Source organism: Uloborus diversus, chromosome 5 (assembly GCF_026930045.1).
Source record: "Uloborus diversus isolate 005 chromosome 5, Udiv.v.3.1, whole genome shotgun sequence".
NCBI classification, from domain to species: domain Eukaryota; kingdom Metazoa; phylum Arthropoda; class Arachnida; order Araneae; family Uloboridae; genus Uloborus; species Uloborus diversus.
The window spans coordinates 132,185,428-132,211,147 of NC_072735.1; the positions used below are offsets into that span (position 1 = coordinate 132,185,428).

The 25,720-nt window shown below is 30.3% G+C and overlaps 1 protein-coding gene across 1 annotated transcript in view; it reads right to left on the reverse strand.

Annotated features, from left to right (window-relative positions):
* The window catches only part of LOC129223150 (potassium voltage-gated channel subfamily H member 2-like), a 219,580-nt gene that overhangs the window by 25,837 nt on the left and 168,023 nt on the right, over positions 1–25,720 (reverse strand). Inside the window, exons 2-4 of the mRNA XM_054857717.1 lie at positions 10,970–11,200; positions 9,019–9,162; positions 4,651–4,773 (exon numbers count right to left, since the gene is read on the reverse strand). Coding sequence (XP_054713692.1) covers positions 4,651–4,773; positions 9,019–9,162; positions 10,970–11,200 — 498 coding nt within the window. The remainder of the gene's footprint in view (positions 1–4,650; positions 4,774–9,018; positions 9,163–10,969; positions 11,201–25,720) is intronic.

A 25,720-nucleotide genomic window follows, 5' to 3' on the forward strand; every position in this document is an offset into this window, starting at 1 on the left:
TACTGATTTTCATGACAATCGGTTGAACGGGGCAAAAGTTGCTACTCTGCAGTGCCACCTGGTGGCGAGTGGCTTCAATGAGCATATTATGCACCTTCTCCGTGGAAAAATACATATATATAGCAATTTTCATAATAATCGGTCCAGGTATCAAGTGAAGCCGTGACTATACTCAAATTTTGTACTCACGCAGTTTGCAAGATCAATCAATCGCTAAAAATATCAAATAGAAAAAGTTTTAAATCCCCCCGTTGCATGAAAAGCCATAAAACAATAAAGAAAGAATTTATTTGTTCAAACTCAAGAAAAATGGCAACAGCTAACTTCTTATCAATGAGATCTTTCACGCGAATTAATTTCTGCAGCCGATAATTTTATTCGTATTTATCCAATGGATTGTGACTTAAATTGGAATAAAAAAGGAACTATCTATCGGATTTTTTTCGAACTGGTCTATAAACATTCCCAGTACCAAAAATAACAAACGGTGAAAGTTTCAGCCAAATCTGCCGGGTAGTTTTTGAGTTCATGGATTAAATACAGACAAACATTTATTTCTATATATATAGATTATATAATATGTAATAATAATAATAAAAATAATAGCAATAAAAATAATACAATATTAATAATAATATTAATAATAACATTAATAATAATAATAATAAATATAAATTATTATTATATTAGTAGCAATAATAATAATAGTAACGGTACCAATAATACAAGAAATAATAATAATAAAAATAATAATAAAAATAACAATAATAATAATAATTATTATTATTATTATTATATTAATAATAATAAATTTAATAATAATTACTATTAAATTAATAATAATAATAATAATAATAATAGTAACGGTAACAATAATTCTAGAAATAATACTTATTATAATAGTAATAATAATAATAGTAATAGTAATAATAGTAATAATAGTAATTATAATAGTAATAGTAAAAATATAATAATAGTAATAATAATAAAAATAATAGTACTAGTAGTAATAATAATGATAATAATAATAATAGTAATAATAATAAAAATAATAGTACTAGTAATAATATTAATGATAGTAATAATAATAATTATTATTATTATAGTAATAACAATAAAAATAATAGTACTAGTAATAATATTAATGATAGTAATAATAATAATTATTTTTATTATAGTAATAATAATAAAATTAATAGTACTAGTAATAATAATAGTAATAATAAATAAGATAATAGTACTAGTAATAATAATAATGATAGCAATAATAAATAATAATAATATTAATAATGTAAGTAATAATAATAGTGATTTATAATAATATGTATCAATACTACTACTACTACTAATAATAATAATGATAATAGGATTGGAGAAATTGCTTCTCACACAATTTTGATAATGTTAATTTGTTTTTTGCTTAAAATTCATACGTTTCGTGACAATTAAAGGATAAATAATATTGTTTATCGCATGCATATTATGTTTCTAGAATTATTGTATGGAAAATGTTTTTGAGTAGCATGTTGAAATTAAATTGCTTAAGCTCTAGTATTTTCAAATAAAAATTTTTAGAAGAAAAAATATATTTTACAAAAAAAAAGAGATAAATGAAATTGTATTCATACTTTACGCCCGGAAAAGGTTTAATTCTGTTAAACTTCCTGTAAGTCTAGTCGTGTTTTAGGTTTTTAAGTTTTAGTTAAGTTATATGTATAGAACTCCATATTTTTATAGGGTATGTGTTTTCGTGTATAAAGAGGCAAGAACGAAAAGTGACAGTTACAATCCAATTAAATTTTCTAACGCAAAATCTTTCCCCTCTCCAAAAGAAAAAAAAAATCAAGTTTAAAATGGTTTGAATTTTGTATACAAACGAGTTAACACTGGAATATTATGCTTTAACTGAGCAGTAAATATTATATAAAATGTATGATGCATAGCTTAAAATAAAGAGTTAAAATTTTTTCATGCAGAAGCATAAAAATTTTAATCAGAGTGCACGTCTTTGTAAAATGTTGGCTTCCTCATTCTAAGTTTGACAAAGGCATTTAAAATTTTACATTTCCTGTCTGTTTGAACAAAATTGTATTACTAAACGAGAACTATGGTAATAAAGTTAGTTCAAAGTAATAAAGGTTCAAAACTAAAGATTGAATAGTGAAAAAATTTAATTACTTTTTTAAAATTTGTTCCCTTTTTTTGCTTCAAATTATATTTTTTCTCTTCAAAATTTTTTTCTCGAGCAAAAGATTTTAAAAAATGCATAATATTTTGTAATGAGTATGTACTTTATCATATTATAATTTGAGACTTATGTAGAACCTTCGTCTATTTATACATCGAATGATGTTAGTGAACAAAAAAACCCTAGATTTACCATCTCTATTTATCTCTTTCTTTGCAATTCACAGAAACTAAAAGAAATGACACTTTTAAGGAGAAAAATTAACATGATAATTTTCCTTCAGAATATAATACTTAAACACAAAGTTTGATATTGTCTGAAAAACGTGTATTAAATTTAAAAACAAAATTCTAAAGCAGATAAAAAGAAAAGCCATAAGTTAGAAATTAAAAATACATTTTCCTCCTCAAAGAGAAAAAAAAAACTGAGAAATAGTTGCGAAAATTCTCATTTCGTATAAATCCTACTCCATTTAACATTAAGAACAGAATGCGTATGTATAAGGAAAAGAAATTTTTCGATATATTTTCGATATGACCAAAACCTTTATTGGGCAATTAGTATTCCGTAATGCTTCCCTTTGCTTTAACAATCAGAAATCTAATGCGCTGTTTCTACAACAGATATAAACTAAAGGGCAACTTTCTTGCTGTGCATAAAATACCTAAGCAAAATACTCTAAGTATACGTGGTGAAACGTTAAGCTTAAGAACATTACATTAATCCTAAAAAGTCATTGTGTTCCTGTTTTTCCACACAGATAAAACAAATGCAATTTTTTATGCAGAATAAATCTTCCTTTCTCATACAAGTATGTCGCAGAAAATGGCTAAGGGATTCATCCCTGCGTGCCGTAATGCGTTCCAGCACGTCACGTTAGAACGGAAAATGGTGGGAGCGGAATGGGTTATCAATTCTATGTGTGCTACTTCTACTACTTATTAGAGTTCTGCGCCGGCTAATGCAACGCAAGTGCGTGATAGCAGTGCTATAAATGGCTTTGGAAGTGTTCTATTTTGAAACTACTGTGACTGAAATTCTTTTTCTGGATGTGCATTGCCGCTTTGCATGGCAAAGTAGTGAGAAGAAAATGATGCTGAAAAAGACCAAATTACGAGAATCTTTTAAAAAAATATCTATCTGTTCCCATTTAGGTGGATTCAATATTAAGTTAAAAGTTGCGAGAAAGTGCAAAAAAGAAAGCATTAGAACGCTTATAGAATGAAGGCAATAAAATTCCATTACTCCTTTAATTTTGTATTGCCAAATCGATTAATAAGAGTTCATGCACTAAAATAAAATCATAAAATTTACAACTTAGTCATTCACTGTGCTATTAAATTTCAGCATCATTTTCAATCATCAAGCATACATGGTAAAAACTCTCACAGATCCTGAAAAATATAATACCACAAAAAAAAAATCCATTTTGATGAGATTGAAATTAAGATAACTGCAAAATCTAAACCAAAAGTCAAAACCTTTAGTATTAATTTTCAAGTAATATTAAGAAGTAGTTGTAGTTAAAATTCTCAATTATTTATAGGAGCAATTTTTTCACCGAAGCACAAAGCGTTAGCAACATTTCAGCATCAAAATAGGCGAGAAGAAAGGGGATAAAATTTAAATTTAATAATCAATTAAATTTAGTTGTAGAAGTGATTCTGCAGAAAGTGAAAAATTTGCTTGTAGTGACATGACATAAAATGACATTTCAATAATAATAATAAAATCTAATCTTATCCTCCAGAATATGGCTCAAAATTACATTATAATAATTTTTTATATACTGCAAATATGCCTACCTAGTATGCAGTACCTTTTATGTATTTAGTGTTAAAATAAGTACTTATGAAAGAGTAATAGAAAGAAAAGTGTAATGAAACAAAGTGAAAAAACTCAATACGAATAAAAAGTGAATATATATCCATTGCTACGTAAAAATTTTAAACTTTTGTTATGTTTTAGTTAATTTTAGTTCTTTATTACTAGAGCCCGACATTATTTTCTGAATGACACACGTTTTAAGTTTGAGAGAAGTTGGATTTTGGGACACAGTTTTTGCTTTTAGACCAATTTTAGGTCAATAAAATCCAAAACATAGCTTTTATTTTTCATAAATAGTTGAACTTTGTTTAGTTTAAGTAAATGATAATGATGTCTAAAAAAACAGTAATTCGTTCAAGTAAAATTAATGATTATTTGTATGACAACTGAATAATAATCTAAGAATTATTCTTACAACGATTATGTTTAAAGTAGTTTTTTTTCGGAAAGCTTTGAGCAAAAGGTACTAAAGCTCATCATCGAAAAAAAAAATATGAGAGTTTTTGCCATTCATTGTACCTGGAAAACTATTTCTAATATATGAAAAAAGCTGATGTAAAGCATGTGAGGTGTAAAGCTGAGCGAGCGAAATAAATATTTTTGCTTTGTGCATTATGCCACTGAGAAGTTAGCACCTCTGTTTTGTATTGGAACTGTTTCGGAGTTGTTGCAGTCTTCAGCTGCCTGGTAATTATTGGTGTGGTGTCTCGGACGCATGCGTTGAATTTGGCGGGATAATTGAGGAAATCTCTTGAAGACTGAAATGAAACAAGTTTAACAACATAGATGCAGAAACATTGCGCAGAACAGAAATGTTGCTTTACATATTTTTAAGCCACAAGACCTTCATTTTTAATCTATTTCACACTTTGGATTTATCAATTGCTATACACAATATTTTGAGATCACAATTTGTAGTAGTAAGTTCAAAAAAATATAAGAACTTGCATCATGTAGCTCCATTTTTGAGTAACAAAATACTCATTTTTTCTTTTTTTTCTTTTCCTTTTGAGATCATCGTTAAGAATGTATAGTTTTTAAAAATACATTTATACATTAAGTAAAAAAAGTTTGAACTGTCGTCACAGTGTGAGAGAAACAAGAATACATAATTGGAATAAACTTTAAAAGTACAAAAGAAAAAAATTATTTTTGCTTCAAATGATTAAAAGTAGCAATAAAAGAATAAGTACTTTAAGCTGTAAGCACAGAATTTCAGTCATAATTTTTATGTATTTATAAATATCGTCATTTTAAATCATTTTTGAAGCCTTTTCAAGAATTTTTTTTTTTTTTTTGCATACAACCCTGTAAGAACGTAATTGCTCCAAACATATATCCATACTAAGCCCTCATTGTGAACCATTTTTTGTCTAGAGAATATTCATAGAGCCGATGAAAAACGCACCATACAAATTAATAAAAAAGTATTCCTAATTAAAAAAAAAACATATAAAACCTGTGAACATTTTTATTAAGTACATAAGTAATGAAATGTTATTAATGTTTCTGCTAAAGAAGCTGTGAAAACAGTTAATTTGGTGTAAATATTACTTAGAAAAACAGACATTTAGATGGGTCAAATTCAATTTTTGCCCATTAGTCACACGCAAGTTTTATCCCTTCAAATTTTTCATAAATCAATAGCATATCTCATATACTTTTACCAGCAACATTCCATAAAATTAAAAATGTTGTTTGATATTCTAGTTGGTGCCATTACAAAGCGAAGTATTAAAAAAAAAAAAAGCGGACGAGTTTCATGAGAGTAAAGCATTGTAAATTAAAAATTCAAACTGAAACAAGAGATTTAGTTCTCAAAAGAATATTTCAAATGAATTATTCGTTTTTTTTTTTTTTTTTTTTGCTGCCAACTTCATGATTTACAAAGATTTGGAAATTTCATTGCATAAATTATATGAGGTAGTGAGAAGCAAGGGATGCAAGTGGTAAAATTAAAAATTTGGAGATAACCAGTACACATGGTAGATGAACCCCTCCTTTGTCTTGGGGCAAGAGATAGTACTAGTAGCCCTGGTAGGGGATGCTGTACAGCATGATTTAGAAAAAACAGTCAATGAAAACCTACCTAGGACGTAATCTTTATACGCGTTTTACTCAAAACTTGAAAATGTCCATTTACATCCCTTTGCTTCTCACTGCCTTATATGTATGTTCATTTGCATGAAACTTCAGATATTGCAATCATTTATTTTATTAATTTAATCTTTGACCCTTCATTAGTAAAAATCTTCATTTGTGAAGCGAAAATCTTCAACATTTGTGAGAAATATGATTTTAAAATAAAATAAGACCAAACCAAAAAATTACTTTTCCGTGTTCAAGAAAACATTTTAAAATAAAAGTTATTTTCTGCTTTCTCACTTCTATAACACTGTTTAAAGAGAATTTAATCACACTTAAGATTATTTCTATCCAACTAAAACATGTTCTTGGCGAAAGACTCCTTATGAGTTACTGATTTCGTTAATATTTTTCCCCCCTAAATAATAAATATTGCCTACATATTAAAAAGATTTATTTATTTTCTTTTTCAAACCTCTATTTGCTAACAATATTGCATTAACGTAATGGAGAGAGAATTATAGAATTCCAAATACAGCTATTAAATCGTGTTGTTTAAATATTAACGCTTCATCCTCAAACAGCAAAATTCCGGAAAGCTTTCTCCGTGATGAAGTTTTAATTTGTGACGTAACGCGGGGGATAAACATCAAATGCAATCAATACCATTCTGTCGTAAAACGTGGCGCCATCTATTGTACAGCAAAAGTCATTATAACAATTTTACAATAAAGAAAAAAATAGTTCGACAAGGAAAAAAGACACTCATCTAAACAATAGAGAATAATGGCTATTGTTTTGCAAGAATTTAACTTCTTTTTTTTTCTTCCAAAAAGTGAACAATGAGAGTTTTTTCTTTGGTTAAATTTTCTTAGATTCCCTTTATTTATTTATTTTTTTAATTGTGGTTAATTACTTTCTCCATTTTTTCCCACTATCTCAAGTTGATTTAATTCATAATTTTAATTTTATAAATGTTTTCTAACCAGTGTCATGGCCAGTGCAGCTCTTAGCTTTCTATATTATTATTTGCTCATATAATAGTGATGCAACATCACTTGCTGGCTGAGAGACATAAAGCATTCGTATAGTCAGATATTAAATGCATTTTTAAAGCAATCACCACTGATTCTGGTCAAAAAAGATCGAGAAAAGGAGCTACTAAAACTACACTGTAGTTTTTATAAAAATGTACTTTTTTTGCACCATGTTCATGAAGCATATATTATTGATTTGTAAGTGGAAAATACTGTTTACGATTACACAAATATAACATAACGCGACAAGAAATGAATTTTCCAGACTTTCTCACTATATTATTTATATAAATAATGTTGCAATTTCATATCTTATGGTAAACGTTATCAAATAATTTATTAACATATCTCCTCAATTATGAACTTATGAATTAATCGATTGCCAAAGGAGCCTTCATGATCGTTATTATTAACTTTAATAACTTACACATTATCTATTATGATGGTGGTAACAAAATTCCATCATTCTAAAAGAAAAAAAAGACTTTGCAATGCGCTAGTAACACAATATTTCTCTGAGGGTCTTTACCTAAACTTAACGCATTCACCCATCGACTCTATAAATATTCTCAACATCTACACACTGAATATATTTTTAATAGTAAATGTACTTTTTTTGTAAATGATAGTAAGTTTTTGAATAAAAAATAATTATTCTTGATTCATAGTATTCATATTCTATGCAGATAATGAACATTTAAATATGATTAAAATATTAACGTTAGGAATTAGATCTCTGAGCAAGTACTCATTTATTTTGAAACAGACATGCCAACTCTCCTGCTTTTGATACAGAATGCAAATTTTTAAGATTGATTTCGGGTTCTAGTAATGTTTGAAAAATATTTCAAGATTTTGGAGTCTTAAAAAACATCAAGAAGTTACATCTTACTGGTGTTAATGAAATTATTTTGCATTAATAGCTTTTAATTTCGTTTGCATGAAAAAACAAATACCATCTTTATATCGAAGTGGTTGAGAAACTGGTTGGTTGAATGATATTTACAGTGAAAGTTAAATAAGAATAGTGTTCTGATATTTGCGTAGCTTTTACTAGCTGAGCATATGAGCTAATAAGTTCTGCTATTGTTTACCAATTAGATATTTGAAACGTGTATACAACTTCAAATTTGTGTTGTACCGCACCGTACATAGTACAATTGCAAGTTGGGCATCGTTGTCGTCACAGCGAGTTTAACTGCACTGGTCAGTTTTTGGTCAGCTTTTATTTGGTTAAAGTTATTTAATGCTAAAATTGTCTTAAATGGTACAAATTATAACAATGAAACGACTGCCAACGCACCACATCAGAAAAGCGCAATGCGAACTTGCTTGTATTTTGTAGCCTTGCCCCGAGACGAAGTTACTCAATTATTTCAAGGTTAAAAAAAAGAAATAGATCTATAAGGAAAAAATTAAATAAAATAAAAAACGACGGACGCCTGAATTTTCTGTTCACAGTGACCACGAACGCCACAAAATACTTGATCCTTTTACTGTCTTAGATTCTTGTTGCAGCTTTAAACAAACAGCGATCATTGGCAAATTTAACGTTCCGTAACAGAGGTATCAACGAAGGATGGTCCTCTGGACGAAAATAATTTTTAATGATGAAATAAATGATAGCCAGTAAGTATTCAAGAGGGCGTTTACATAAATTACACAGAATCAATGACGCACGCAGAACGATGATGGCATAGATTACCATCGCTGTCAGTGTGACACGAGCATGAGAGTTGGCTTGTTTGTTGGTGTGCTAGCATATGGATAATCATAATATAAACAGTTTTTTATTCCACAGAGATAATAATTAATTTATTAATCCTAATAAACAGTTTAATTATCCTTGGTTACTCATGCAAACCAATTGAAATTACTCACTCATCAAGGGGCTGGTACAAGGCGTGATTACATCGTCTCTGTAGGGAGCATCCGTGATATCTTCAAAGTTCATTATGAACATGCTGATCTCTCCTTCCTCGTTCCGAATCGGCGCTGTCACCTGGCTGCACAAAAACTTTGTTCCTGCCAGAAATAAGGAGTAAAAATTTAATGTCTTGAATATTACTCCGTCTTTGACCGCTAAGGGTAAGGTTGCTTTCATCGGACCGGCTTCTTTACTGACTAAACCACCTGCATTACTTTGTAACTACTGATGTAAGGTTCTATTTGTTGCTTGTTCTATTTGTTGCTAATTTACGTTAAATTGAAAAGCTGCATTTTGACGGTGTGATGATCCAAGCTTATACAGTGTTCGTATACGCGAAGGATTTATATATTACTTTTCTTCTAATTTTTCAATCTGAAACAAACTAGATATCAGTGAACTGTTAATGGTGTTTCAGCACAATTTCAATAGTGTCCATTAGATTGTAACTATGAATATAAGATTATATTTGTTGCTTGTTTAGAGTTCTACGTTATGATTAAAAACTGCCACTATGATAGTGTGTTGTTCTGAGTTTAAACAACGTTCCTGTACGCAAAGGTTTTATTTTATTACATATCTCCTGCTTTTTCATCTGAAACAACATATATATCAGTCAAAAGTTATTAGTGTTTTAATTACTACTAATAATATTTATTTTTGTGTTGAATTAGAATTATTTGGATGCATTCACAATGGTTTTTTAATTTGTTATGATTGAAAAACGGAACTAGAATAGAAAGTCTGATAGTTGCCTCAGTTTCCATGGATGGGCTGATGGGTTCATCAGAAAACCATACTAACGCCAACTTTTAGCTTTTTTTTTTTTTTTTAAGAAATGTCGTTGCATCTTTTGCAGCAAAAACCTATTAGGAGTAATTGGATAATTAATTATCCAATTACTCCTGATAGGATACTGATTGACATTCATTTCTTTCTTAAGGAAGCAATTTATTAGTTTGATGTTAATGAAATCGGAATGTCCCTAATTATTTTTTTAATGATTGTTCTGTGCAATTCAAACGTTTTCAAGTAAAGATTATTATTATTTATACATAGGGTCTTTCAGTAGATGTTGAATTGGCATAAAACAAGCTGCGTGCGAGGTATTAACGAAATTTTTTTTTTATTTATTTAAAAGGGCCATCCATGCCATTTCCTATGGTGTAAAAATTTTTTAAATGTTAAATTACTGAATTATCGATAACTATTTGTTTTTGTTTGTTTTTTTTTTCCAAAATCCGAACATTCGCGGACTCGCTTTTTTTTTTTTTTTTTTTGTGAAAACTTGTTGGCAATCATACTCCACTGCGAATAATAACTTTTCAAGCATGACTAAAAATGACCTAAGTTTCAAAAAACCGTTTTTTTTTTCCGAAAAATGTCCCTAAGACTAAATTCATTTTGTTCTTAGAGACATTTTATCCACTTTATGGAGTTTAATAAACTCTATAAAGTGGAAAGCGACCAAAACGCGTATTCCAGTCTCAATAGCTGAAAAAATTCCCGAAAGACCACGCTGATTGTAGGTACCAGATGCAGTTGTTATCATTTTTCGGCTCTTCTGAAAAAAAAATTCTTTTTTAGACTTCGATCATTTTCATTTCAAGCCCTCAATCAGCGATAGAGTTTGATTCTGACAAGTTGAGGCTTGACTTATGCAGCGTTTCCATTCTTTTTTTTTTTTTTTTTTTGGATAGTTCAGTGAAAGCAGGCAGCGTTACTGGTGCGGACAGGAGCATAAATACTTTCGCAATACTACCTACTAACTACAAAAGTAACCTAGCTCAAATCAATTCAGAACAAATCATCCTAAGAAAGAAATTCTGTCAAGATCATGCCTTATCTTATCAGAGCCGCACTATGCACAATAGGATATAGTGAATGAAAACGATGAGAGCTCACCGTCTTTCCTGTAGTAGATGATCTCGAGCTGTTTCTCAACACGCGTGTCGAGGGACTCCCTGATGTGAGCTGTGGCCTGAGCGCTGGTGAGCGGACCGTGCAGGAACTCGCAGGTGGCCGGGCGCTGCATGAGCTCGGCGCGCGAAAAGCCCACCAGCTCACAGAACCCGTCGTTGCAGTAGATGATCGGGAACGTCTCAACCTGCGCATTGGCCAGCAGAAAACGACGATCTGCAACAAAGAAATTCGTACGTTAGTACAAAAAAAAGGAATTTTAGTTTCACACATTCTGTTACGTTTTTGTTACACTTTAATTGAAGTGCAGAGTGTAACCCCCTTAGTGTGATCCCAATCTGGTATAATCCTTTTTTGGGCAATCAAGAATTGTTTTTTGGTTTCACTTAACCATTGAATGACGTCCGCGTCCTTTGATTTTATTTTTCTAAGCTTCTAATGCAGTCGTCCATGTGCCTCGGAATCGAATCATTTATAAATGACATGCTCGACTTCATACAATCATTTTTACGTGAAAACAGCATCTAGCACACAGTTTCCAGCATCCAACCCCAGGCAGGCATTCATTTGAATTTTGACGTCTTGGATTTAAATTATGATCACGATAAAAGCCATTAGTTGAAACAAGAAACCCAACGAGTAGGGTCCTATCGCCATTCATGATTGCGAAAAACATAATTTAAAAATTCAAAATCTCAAAAGTCATTTTTTTTTTTGGCAGTGCTTTTAAAAACTCAATTTTTGAGAAATCGTCCTGTATTTTTGAACAGTAATTTCTAAATCACTTTGTGTGTACGACACTAATAGTGTGACACAATTTATGCGCTTAGAACAGCACTGCTAACTATACCAAAATCATGAGCTTTTAACACAACGTTTCTTGAATTTCTAAATTACTTTATTGGAAACTATAACATAGGAATTTTCTAGTTCGTAACCACAAAAAACTTTCATGATTATCCTTCAAAGGTTAAACTTCCATAAGCATGTTACCAATTGTATTATTATTTTGACTACTTGAGATAGATCTCGTTGAATCTTATACTGCTTTCACAAACATTCGTTACTTGCTTGCTCTTTGTATCATAAACGTGCGTACGGGGTTCACCAGGGATATCGTGTGTTCCCCATTAGTTCATATAAATAAATGAAAAAAAAATCAATTTTTTTACACTATTAGGTTCATTCATTTCATACTTCATACGAGAAATGCTTTTTTTACGAATATTTTTCCAAAACAATTCCGTTGGCGACCGCGTGAGAATTTTTCTGGAGTGTAATCTATATCGCCTGATATAGTGGTCCCCCACTTCCAAAGTTCTACGCAAGTCTATACTCTATTTATAAAATGATTTTTTTATAATAAAAATCTGTGCAACAATTAATTATTCGATATACATCGTCTACCGTACGCCCAAACATTTAAAGCCTTAGTTTGATTAGTTTGTTACAAATTAAAATTGTACAGTTATTATGAGCCCTAAGCAATCACGAATTCTTGTTACAGAAAACAAATTAAATCGACAACAGGAACGGTATTCTATCGGTATCTAAATATTTCTCTGACGCTGTTAAAACAGTCTTAATTCATGAAAAAAAAATGTATGAACAATAAAACGTTTTTAAGACAGAAATATGAAGCGTTAGCTCCATCTAAATTAACGTTAAAACAAGTATAGTTTTCCATAACATTTTCGATGGAAAGTTTTTGTATTTTACTTAGAGCTCAGAGTCATCAAAGCTAAAGTCAGTATCACTTTATCTTGAGAGACGTTTGTTTCCCAAAACAAAGCACACGGAAGGCACGTGGAATGTTTTACTACTGCTTCATCTTCAAACAATTGAGAAGAATACCCAATAGCATTGATTAAAACCAATTTCGACTTCTTACTAATCCAAAGGCTATTTTTGGATTCCGAATGGGTCAAGGCTGATGCTCTTTACTAATTTATTATTTTCTAGTTTCATAGTTTTGTATTTGCTTGATTTGTTCTATTGTGTTCCATTAATCTATAAAACAGCAACACATACCACTTTTGAACGCAATTTACTACAAATCCTGTTCGTCCGTTTTTGTAAACGACCAAATTAATAGTTATACTTTAAAAATTGAATTTCTAAGTTTATTTCATATGTATGATTACTTAATACGTTGCAAGTTTCAATGGGGGCAAAAGCATTATGAGCTATCTATCAAGTTGACTTCATAGTATAAGAGGTGAACTTCATTATTATTATTCTGTTTATTTCGAACAATTCATTCTCGCTGTAATTTTTCTGCTCATTCTATTAAGTAATACTTGTTATTTTTAGAAGTCTGTGTTGTACTTCTTGTGCAATGTGAAATTGCTTCCGTTTTCCAACAGCTTGGTTAATGTTTTTCAATTTCTTTTAAGCTTTCGAACATTGATATATATACAGGCAGTCTGCGTTTAAACTGAATGATTTCTATTTTCGCAACTTTTAGTCCTAAACTTCATTCACGGCAAAGATAGACTTGATGTAGACAAAGAATCTAGCCACTTGGCGACCTAAATCACGTGCTTGGCTTTGGAAAGAACAAATTGGTGCCAAGAAGACTTCCAGTGCGCATCCTATTGGTTAACTTTTTTTATTCAAGAGAAAATCCCTATATATATTATTGCGGCAAACCTTCTGGAAACCTTTTTGTTTACTTCCGGTCTATGCTTCCAGCTTCAAAAATGGTCAAAATAGGATGCAGAGTTCAAAGAGTAAAATTTTGAAGAGTAAAAAAAATTTAAAAATACGAAATCCAACTTTTTATACGCTAACCAGTCTCTCAAACTTATATTTAGCGAAATCATCTTCATTAAAAGCATTGCTAACACAAAAATTCTAAATTTTTATGAAAAGATGGATTTATACGTCAAAAAAAAATTGTTCCTTTGATTGCTAATTATTTAAATTATTCTTCATTATTACACTACTTCTGTGTTTCCTTGGTTAGAGCGTTAACTTTTAATAGAATCAATAACTATTGTAGTCTTAACTGTTTTCGCATACTTTACTCGTCTTAAACGAGTTTTAATTGTCTAAAAATGTCAAGGATTATTTTCACTCCTTTAAACGGAAAAAAAACTGCATTATATATATATATATATATATATATATATATATATATATATATATATATATATATATATATATATATACATACACATAACATCATGGAAGCGCTACTGAATATCTCGTGGCAATCAAATAAAAGCCTGTTTCACAACGGTGGCTGAAATAAAAACACAAGCGTTCTCTAACTGATGTACGCTCTGTAGCAAAGGCATAATTCCAGGGTCAACTTCTTCTACTACAGAAGACGGCAGGTTAAGAGTTTGCGAGGAGGGATCAGTACATAGTTTGAATTATGTAGGGTTTTTACTGATTTTTTGTACTAGTAAATCATAATATTAATTAGCACTAGTGATTGCAAAACCGGTATACCGGTATATTGAATACGGTATTTCGAGCAATTTTGAAATTTCCAAATACCGGTATTTGCTGAGTTAAAATACCGGTATTTTTTGGTATTAGCTGAAAATAATAAATAGTTTTAAATAAAGAATGTTAATTATCTATTAAATATCTATCTACTTATATTTTAAATGTGCATTTCTTTTCCCATTATACGGAACCAAAATCAATCTATTAATGTAAGTATTTCGCGTCAAACTCACGAACTAATTGAATGTCATGAAATAAAAGTAGCGGAAAGAATGCAAAGTGATTTTTTCATTACTAAATGGTGAGATGAATCGCATTTTTGTGCACCATGTTTTTATTTTTCCTATTTTCCTGATCACTCACTTTCCCTTTTGTGACGGTTCATTTCGAGTGTAATTTCGAATGTATTTTTTCTACGAATAATTTATTCCAACCATCAATTGCAGTTATACTTAATGATATTTTCTTTAAATACTTGTCTCAATTGTACTGAATTTTGGCAGAAAACTTTTTCTTGTTAGTAAAACAAATGGTAATTTGTTGTCACCGGTACTGGTTTGTTGTCATGTCTCGCTTTATACCTGGCAAGATAATATTTGGAAGTAAGATAATATTTAGTGCCTCAAAAATTTGCATAGAGGTTAAGCATAATCATTTAAAAAATATTTTCAGTATTTACGTAATTGTTAAGAGTTTTGAAAAGAATGCGAAAACGAATAAGAGAAACTAACAAGATTCAACTTAATCGCCAAGTTTATCGTAAATTTCAAACTAAAGGACTAATAATAAAAATCAAGCAGAAACCTCTCCAGGTCAAGAAAAATATATTAATATTTTAAAAGTATCGTCTCTCGGAAAGAAATTACAACTATCAATAAATTAGGAGGAAAAATAATACACACAATACAAAAAAAAAAAAAAAAACACACACACACACACACACAAACTAAAGAATTTATCCAAAAATAACACGCAAGAGAGCAAACTATTTGAAGATGAAAGAATTCTAGACAATTAGAGAAGGTGTATCGCGCATTGATAACAGTACCACCGACCTGCGTGAATTCAGAAAAAATACGTATAACTGTTCGAACGTTGAGTACTAAATGAGTTCTAGGCTCAGAAACAATTCAGTCGATGCAAATTGTTTTTTACTGTTATTGAGATTTTATTATGACATTTGTTCCTTCATTTTATATTTGCTCATAATACGTTTTCATAAATAATACTATTTTTGTACAAAATTGTGAAATGGGGCAACAAAACAATATGCTTTCAAGTACTTTTTGAGAATTTTCAAATACCGCTATTAATACCGGTATTCCGGAATCACGTTTTTAAAATACCGAATACCGGTATTGAATTTTAGGTCAATAATTAGCACGTATAATTGATGGTTCAGTGTTCAGTAAAAGTAACGTACCAAAAGAATAAGCTGCAACGCATACTTTTATTTTCATAAACATGAAAAAAAGGTTTTGCGTAAGCATGGGGCCATTATTTGAGTCATTGTTTTTTCTCAGTATGTAATACCGTGTAAATCCAAGCACTCATTAAAAAGGATAATCGATACATGTGTGTTTACTAAAGCTGAAAACCGGAAGATTAATTAAAATTCCCAAAATCAACTTCTATTTCCCGAAACACAGAAAAACAATTTTTTACATTAACTGTTCGATTTATTCATTTTTTTTTCTTTTCCTATTTTCTGCATGTGTAAACACGAGCAGTAGTTGCACGGATAATCAATATTGCAGTGTAAATTGAAATAATAAATGTGGAAAGAATAAGTAAAGCTTCCAAGGTCAACACTTAGTTCCACGAAACACGGGAGTTAGTTTTATGCTTAAACGAAAGCTATTGTTCGAGTTTTGCGGTTTTTCTCCGATTTTCTTTGTATGCAAATTCGAACATTAATTAGCCCGAATAATCAATATTCCATGGAATATTAAAAAGTCAAGAAAGAACACTTGCTTATTTTATATCAATTGACTTCATTAACACTTTCACCTAATTAAAAAAATTTAGCATCTTTTTTTAAGGCTCACGAATATTTATCAGCAACACGTTAATTAAAACGCATACAATAGATAGAACTGAAAGATTAAAATACGTTCCAACCTAGGACCATTAGATGTTCAAACGATTCCATCACGGAATCTTGATTTAAATACTACAAAAAACTTTTCTTTCGACAACTTTTTTTTTTTTTTACTAACTAAATAAAAAATTTATGAAACAAAAAAAAACACTTCTACTTCCTCCTCCACACATTTCTTTACGAAAAGCTTCGTCGGCACGCAAACAGAACTTTTGCAGCATTGATTTGATATTTTATTAAGGTGAGTAGAAGGGAATGGTGGTGATTGGGACTTGTTCATCTGAGCGCATGAAATATTCATTAGACTTTTAACAGCTATTTCGATCTTTGGCATCGCCTGGAAAAGCGGATAACCGTTCGATAGTATGGAAAGCGTCCCGAAATTTGCTGATATTTCAAGTTTCAGTCAAACAAATGCATTTTATTCTTCCAACCTTCTGGAAGATATTTGAACATGTCTGTTTTATTTATGATTATAGTACTTTTAACTGAATAATATATATTCTCACTTGCGTAAACGTTTTTTTCTTCACTCTTTATGCTATCGGAATGGGATAATACGTAAAAGTACTAAAATATGAGAAACTATTCTGAAGAACAAATATACTGTTTAACTATTTGTGCGTGAAGGTTCTCTGACATTTTTGGTAAAATATTTGAAAAACTGTATAAAGACCTAAAACTTTAATCCAGCTGTGATTTGTTTTTAAAAATTCCAGATTCTCATTTGAGAAAAATCTTGCGTCAACTAAGTAAAGACTAAATTTAAGAGATTTTGGAAAAAAAAAAAAGATAAGTTTTGTTATTAATTCATCCTTTATTCAATTGCTTTTTTTTTTCGTGACTCTTCTGGAAAAGAGGGACGCCACTGAATCACGAGGATGGACGTCTAAAACAGCACACGGTATGTAGAAGTACCACTAAAACCAGTCCTTTTTTTTGATCCAGAACAGAGATCGAACAGCTCCTGCTCCGGTCCGTTTGGTTTATTACGGATGCATGGAAGGTTTCGTAACTACGATAGAACCAACATGCACCATTCCTCATTAATATACAGGGTGGACGTTCGACTCGGTCTTGGAAGGTCTCAGAAGTTACTCATTAGTATGCCATTAATATACTCGAATAGCAAAATGGGGGACAATAAATGACATCTTCAATTTCGTAGAATTCTTTGCGCACGCGCAATGAGATATTTCAAAGACCTAGATTTTAAAGTTTAAATTTCTTTATAATAGTGGATTTACGCAAGATAAACTAAGGTAAACACTTGCATCGAGCCATAACCTAAAGTACTCCACAATGACATAAAATTCCGTGGATAAAATTAAAAATTTTTATAGTCTAAGTGTAGAATAAGTGCAAACTGAGGAGTAACGCAATCCCCCAGTCACTTAAAAATAAGTAAGAGTGAGAATGGATGACGTATCTTAAACCAGTTATACACATTATTTGTTAGAAATGTTATTTCATTGTGACCAATATGTATGAGCTTGTTGTATGTGCTACTCTCAATTGTACAGATACATTTATACATTAAAAACTTAAGTTCACTTATACATTTTGGCCATTTGCTTCGTAGTATATAAAACTTTGTTAAATTTATTTAAATATCTTGAAAGATTAAAGAAAAAACATGGATGAAATTGTTTAATGCCATTTCACTAAAGAGAGAATGCTTGAAGAACACGCATAAAATCATATTCTAATTAGAACTGTGGTTCTGAAATTGCCTCCCGATTTAAATTAGAAAATACTAGAAAATACAGCTGAACTGTAACTCACCAATAAATGAACAATTATTAATTCCCACAAATTCCGAGGCAACACATAAAAAACAGTTTTTTTAAATGCAAAATTCATCGTAAATCAGCAAATAGTGGAGGATATCATATGAAAAACAAATTTCCAACAAGCAATATAATTTTATAAAATATAGAAACGATATTTTTTGACAAAAGATTCTGACATAGACGTGGAAATTGTTACAGGTGGCATCGAAGAATTGCGTATTTAGCGACTTAAAAAGTTTTAGACAGGAAAACAAAAATAAATTCGCATTCCTCCAGAAATATTATAAACTGCTATTTGATTATTTTCTATGAGAAAGAATGGAATAAAATGTGATAAAACCCTTCAAAACTGGCTCAAAAAAGAAATACACAAATAACAACTGATATGGTTTTACAAATAAGTATCATAAGCAAATATCAAAATCACAAATAACAACTGATATGGTTTTACAAATAAGTATCATAAGCAAATATCAAAATCATTCGAAATCACAAACAGTTCTTATTTTGTTTGAGGAGAAAGATTACGGAAGAACTATACTCTGAAAACGGCCACTTCCTACAATAGTGAAAATTGCGTTCCCGTAGTAATACTATTTCATTCAATGGAAAAGCATTGAAACACACCATTAAAATATGATTTTTTTTCCGAAAACATCATCTTGTTTCTTAATTAACTCTAGAATTACGAGAGGGCTCATTTTGACCCCCATGCCAACTTTTTTTTTGCTAACTGCTCCTCAGCATTTCCATAACAGTTCTCACGAAGATAGTATTTTATACACCCAAACTAAAGGGTGATACCTAAAAGTGTGGGCAGGTGTCATTTGGCCCTTTTGAGAAAAAAAGAAATGAAAATACTTTTACTGAAACTGAAACACAGTACAAACTAAAAAAAGCCTCTTAGAAAATATCATTGCAAGTACTTTATGCACTTATACTGTTTTTGTACGTAAAAAGGAGCTCTGTCCGATGGTTATTGAAATGCATCTGAAACAGCGCTAGATATTTCAAGGGTGTTTAAAACTTTTTTCAATAATTTATTCTAATTCCATAAAATCACTACATCTTTTAAATAAACTGCATTTATTTTAATAATGTTTATTTTAAACTAAATTTTGCAAATGTAACCATTATGTAGGGAGCTATGCAGATTTATTCTCAGGGGTCAAAATGACACCCACCCACTAATTCTAGGTATACGAAGACCGTCGTAATCACACTGTTAAAAGTATGTAAAATTTATATGTATACAATACACCCTCTTTAATCCGGACTAACCAGGATCAGAAGCATTCCGAATGATCGAAAATACGGATAAGCCGATTAATTTGGATAATAAGCAAAATCAAAACACTGATATAGGCAGATTTGCCATTTTTCCTACTAAAAACATTTTTTACCAAAACTACATAAAATGGCTTACATGATATAAAAATATACATACGTAATTTATCGCACCATTTCTTAACAACGAATTGGTTCACGGTCTTTCGTTTCAAACACGACACTGGAGTTTGAGTTAACTACGGTAGCGCAAACGCTTTGTTAGTAATATACAATTTAAAAAAAATGCGAATGTTTTGTGTACTTATGTTTTTGCAATCATAGTTTAAACTACCTCTTCCATAATAAATTTAAATTTTTAAGCAAAAACTCTTCAAACATGATTCGAATAATCCAGATGTCTGGATAAACGAGGGTCGGATAAACTTGGTTCTACTGTATTTTGTGAAATCTGAATGAGTTTGAAATTCAAACGTCAAAAATAGCGCTAATACGAATCTTTTTCGCACCAGAAAAGTAACGTATCAGACCAAAAAAAAATATATATATATATATAAATAAAAATATGAATTTTCTTTAAATTATAACAGTAAAAAATAAAAAAAATACAAAATAGTTCAATAAAATGACGTAAAACGCTAAAACTTGTCAGTTTTTCATTTTTATACTATTTATTCTTTGCGTTAAGAGGTATGAATATACGTGACAAACAAAATAATAAGTTGTAGTTACTAACGGTTTTTACAAGAAAAAGGCCTTAATTTAACTACAGCCCTTTATTAAGATTAAGAGCCTAAATTAAAAAACATGAGTTTTTATTAAATTATAGCAATAAAAAATAAAACAAATGCAAAATACTTCAACAAAATGACATAAAACGCTAAAACTCGTCGGTTTTTCTCATTTTTACATTATTATTATTTATTTATTTTTTTAGTCAGAAGTTATGAATATACCTTATAAACAAAGTAATAAATTATAGTTACTAACGGTATTACAAGAAAAAGTGCTTCAAAACACTTAATAGAGGTCCTTTCATGGGGTAATTTATCAAGTAAGTCAGTCGTTTGTTTCAATTAAGTTCAATTTTTTGATTTCATATAAAATCGAAAAACACCGAAGTATCGTAGGTTTTTTTTTTTCTTAATATTTGAGAAAGTGTAATTAATTTTGGGTAAAAGTAATAGTTACTTGTCGTTTCGATAAGCGAAAATTTAAAGTGCTTGTTGTTGTGTTTTTGGCGGGGGGTCATAATTTTGTCTTCGAGTTATTCTAATATCTATCATAGACATTAAGAATATTTAATCTATTTACATTTTGTTCTTCTTTTGCCGCAAAGCTAGCTCTTTTTTAACGCAATGAAGATCGTGTCCTTATAATTCCAAACACTCCTTTTTTAGGGGGAGGGGGGATCCTAATTTTGTCCTCGAGTTATTCTAATATCTACTATAAACATTAAGAATATTTTATCGATTTATATTTTGTTCTTCTGTTGTCGCAAAGATCTGTTTCAATGCAATGAAGAAACCTGTCCCTATAATTCCAAAAACCCCTCCATTTTTTTTTCGAAAATTCATTTCTTTTTACGTTGGTTTACTCTACTCTTTCACAGATATGCTTAAACATGTTGAAAATAGATTCCAGATCTATAAATATTCACACCATTTCATACCCTCCTTTCTGCATTGGAAGAACACTGTAGCTGAAAGATATCTCATGCAAAGTTTTCCCACGAGGGTCATTTTCTTTCCTAATTTCACTCAAGAATTCCTCAACCGACTTCGAGTAATAAAAGCTAAGTATGGTGTAATATCCCCAGTGTCTGCTTATAGCCAGAACAGAGAATCAAGTACAAGCCACAGAATCGTGTACATTTATTAATAAAGTATTATTTTCTGCTTATAATTATAATTCTCATCCTAATACACTTACTAAATGTTTATGACTTGATATTTCTATCTAGTTAAATTCATTGTGTGCGTTTTCAAGTTTTCACCTCTTTCAATAGACAATATTTACTTAACGTGGTGTTTATTTAATAAAGAAACCCATATTAGCGAATGAAAAGGTTTTAGAAGATAGCAGCCACATTATGTTGGTTCCATTTAAGCCATGTTTCATTAATTAATTTTATAATATCGTCCTGAATGATTTTCACATTTTGATACCACATTTGACACGAGTGTTTATGTTACACGTATGTATTCTTCCAAACAAAAGTTAAAAATTAGAAGCACTTACCATTTATATCACTGATGTTCTGCGTCTTAGAAAAACGTATTTTTTATTGATGTACAGTACTATATTCAATACGTACACTGTTTAAAAACAAATTTCGCCTGCTTCTCTAATTTTATCGCCAAACTTGGCGACTTGAAAACAAGTATCTCCCTATATCCATTCAAACAAGCGTTGAGCAACTTTGATTTGTGCATTTCAACGATTTAGAATTATAGAACTGGTATTTCTTAATCTCAAACCGAAGTCAGAAAGTACAATTTCAGTTACCAGGATGAACATTTAGATGATTTCACCAGTTATTTTTTTTTTTTTAAAGTACTTGTTAAATAGATTTTGAAGCAAGTAAGCAACCGTATAGTTCTTGTAGATGTTAACGCATGCCGTCAAAAAGGTTCATTTCAGGTGTGATTTCATAAATTTTAACTGCATGTATTAGTTTTAAATATTTTCAAAACTTCATTTGTGTTCTTCTGAAATACAGATTTTGGTTATTTGATTTGGTTTCATTTACATCTTCACCATAATAATTTAAAGTTATTTAGCGGGATGTCATCATTTAAAGCCATTAACAATAAAAGCATTGATTAAGATTTTCTAAATCTATTGACCTTTAGGTGAAAGTTCAGTTTTTAATATATTACTGATGCTTTATTCTTAAATATCACGGATTGACACCAGCATCTAGTTTTGGTAATCTGTAATTTTTCACGCAAATGCGGTTTCTTTTTTTTTTTCTGATTTTAGCATTTTCCTGAACTCTGATTTTGAATTTCATTTCATAATAAAAGTTTCTTAGATGTTTATTTTATGCTTGGATAAACTCAATAATTACGTATGGTATTTGTGCATGGGGAGGTGATTATGAAACAAATCTTACCAATTTAAATAGAACTTATGCAAAAATTTTGAAAATAATTTATGGATCTAAACAAGAACTTAATAAAAACGATACTATTTTACAAGAGTTAGAGAAAATCTATAATATCAGAGAAATATATGCACAGAGAATATTGTATTTTTTGCATAACAACAATAACTGGTTTGAAATTTATAAAAAAATATATTATACTCGAATTTCAGGTAAACAATATAAAGATATAAAACGATTATTAAAAAGCAATTGTTTTACTTGGCACCGCGGCTGTTTAATGAACTAACGGAAGATGTTAGGAATGAGAAGAACTACAAAAAATATAAACAAGGGGTCAATGAATATATACAAAATAACGACATTCTATCAATAATTTACTTTTAGCTGATAAAATATACTGACTTGCCAACCGGGGGGGGGGATTTTGTATTGTATTTTTTATACTATTGAATGTTTCAATGCGAGTTATTGTGGTTCTTTTTCTGGAGTCAAACAGTCGAATTATTGTTCTGTGTGAAACATTTATTACTTGTGTAAAATTAATTTGTAAACATTACTGTTTAATACATATTTGTGTTTGTACTCCATACTAAACCAATTAAATAACACTGCGGACAGTGCCTTTGGCGCTCTTTAGTGTTGAATTTACTACTAACTCATGTTGAACTATAGTCAAGATTTTCTTAATGTTTTGTTATGACGTTTGTAATTTATGTTTTATAATTTGTAAGTTTTAACTTTACTTTATTTTATTTTGCTTACTGTTATGTATGTGTATTTTGTTAATAAATCTATCTAATGCTTCATAACAATGATTTTTAACACGCTTTTTTTTGGTTCATCCCCAGTTTCGCCGACATTTCAAATTTCCTCCTCTTATTAATGTATCAAAAGGTAAGATTAAAATTAAAAAATACGGGAGGGGAGATTAAACACCAGTGAAACTAGGAGACACCCGTTTTTTATTTATTTAGCTTCAAATGTATGCACGTGTATCTTTTAATGGAATTATGCAACTCGATTTTCGCCTACTTCTTGTGATCGGATTGTCCTGAAATTATGAATGCAACCTCAGACTTGATGAGAAGACAATTTTCTATGATCAAACCAATTAAATATTAACTATTTTTTCCCCATTTTTGCATAAATTATCTAATATGAGGATGAAAAAATGCTTGCAAAAGTTAGAATAAAATATCTACAGAACCTCCTGATTTTTCGGTATCAGATTAAAAAAAATTCCAACGTTACAAGGTAATTAGAACGTGAATTATAATTGTTTTAAACTAATTTCGTGTCAAAGTTTGGGTAAGTCTTCAATTAAAAATTCATTGTTGATCACGGTATTTGTTGAACAATGCTTTTTTAGGTGTTAAATTTTAACATATTTATGCTACTTCATGCTAATATTAATTACCAAACTTCTTATTTAGTTTTACTATGAATTTCATAATATTTATTTATATTAACTATAAATACATGAATAAGTACAAGAAGAGTATACAAATTCGAAAAAAATCATAAGTGTATTCTTCTATATTTAGTAAGCTAGAACGAAATGCAACACCCAGAAAGTTAGCAAAGAATGGTCGTGCTTAACAGTCACGCATCTATAGTCGCAAAAAAAAAAAAAAAAAAAAAAAATCGCTTACGTGGTTGGTATTGAAAAATCGAGATTTTCTCAACTCTTGGAGAGATGCATTGGAATTAGAATATTTTCACCACCAAGAAAGAACAAATGTGAAAGAAAAAGTGAAAAATTCTAAAGTGGGATCCATTTTTTAGTCATCTCCAAAAAAGCATTATTAAACCTACGAGAACTAGCAAATACAGCAAGAGACACCTATCGGCACTGATGTTTTTTGCAGAGGTGACTTTTCACCATAGGTCAGATTTGAAGTCGAGAAAAGTAGAGTTTTCCTATACCAATCACGTGAAAAATATTTTCTACTGCCATGGATGTGTGTACCTTAAGTATGATATCTTTGACAATTTTCTAGGTGTTATGACCAACTTTGACACTTTAAAATGTATGAATGCAAAACAAGTGCTCTCACTCACACAAAGTGCACAAAAACTCTTCTCACACAAACTGAAGAATTTCTCAATCTTCCTCATTTCTTAAATAAACCAGTTCTGATCAATCGAAATTGACTTCCAGACGTTATTAAGGCGAAGAGAACTACGTAGTGGGACACGCTGGAAATGTACTTAAGCTCTCCACTTCATTTTAGTTTACTGTCGCACTTGTAATATTATATTGCGAGCTACAGCTTCTCAGGCAATGCCCGATATACAAGTAGCGGCATTTTCGTTGCTTGAACTACTCCAAAACTAGAGCGCAAAGGGTTTAAAGATCACGGAAAACAGATTTGTATGTAATAGTAGATTACTATCTGTACGATTTTTTCAATTAATCATTTCCGTATTTTGAGCACATTTTGAAGTTTAGTACAAAATCGGAACGGAGAATGGGCTTCGTAATACAGTCAAATCTCGAGAACTCGAAGTCCCAAAAGACGGCTAAAACCTTCGAGTTATTGGAATTTCGAGTTATAGGAAGTTTTTACCACAGTCTCAAGAGTTTGGGACCCAATAAAAACTTTGAGATAAAGAAATGTTTGAGTTGTAAGCTTCGAGTTATCGAGAGTTGACTGTACATTATTACCCATGAAAAAAGAAACACCTTATAGACTCGGTTATAAAAAATAATAATAAATATTATAAAATTTGGCAGCATAATTTTATGGTTATGAAACATCCACTAGGCACGTCTCTGGTAATATGTATCCGCCACTTTTCTCTTCATAAGAAATCTGTAAAAGGGAATTGAATTTTACTAGTTAAGCGGTAATTGAAGAAATAATAAGCACTATGGTGTGTTCCCACTCCTAACTGCAGCGACGAACAGTTCGTCGTTGACTTTCAGCACACATGTCTGGTTCCACATAATTTGATTAACACTTCCTTGTGTTGACTCACAT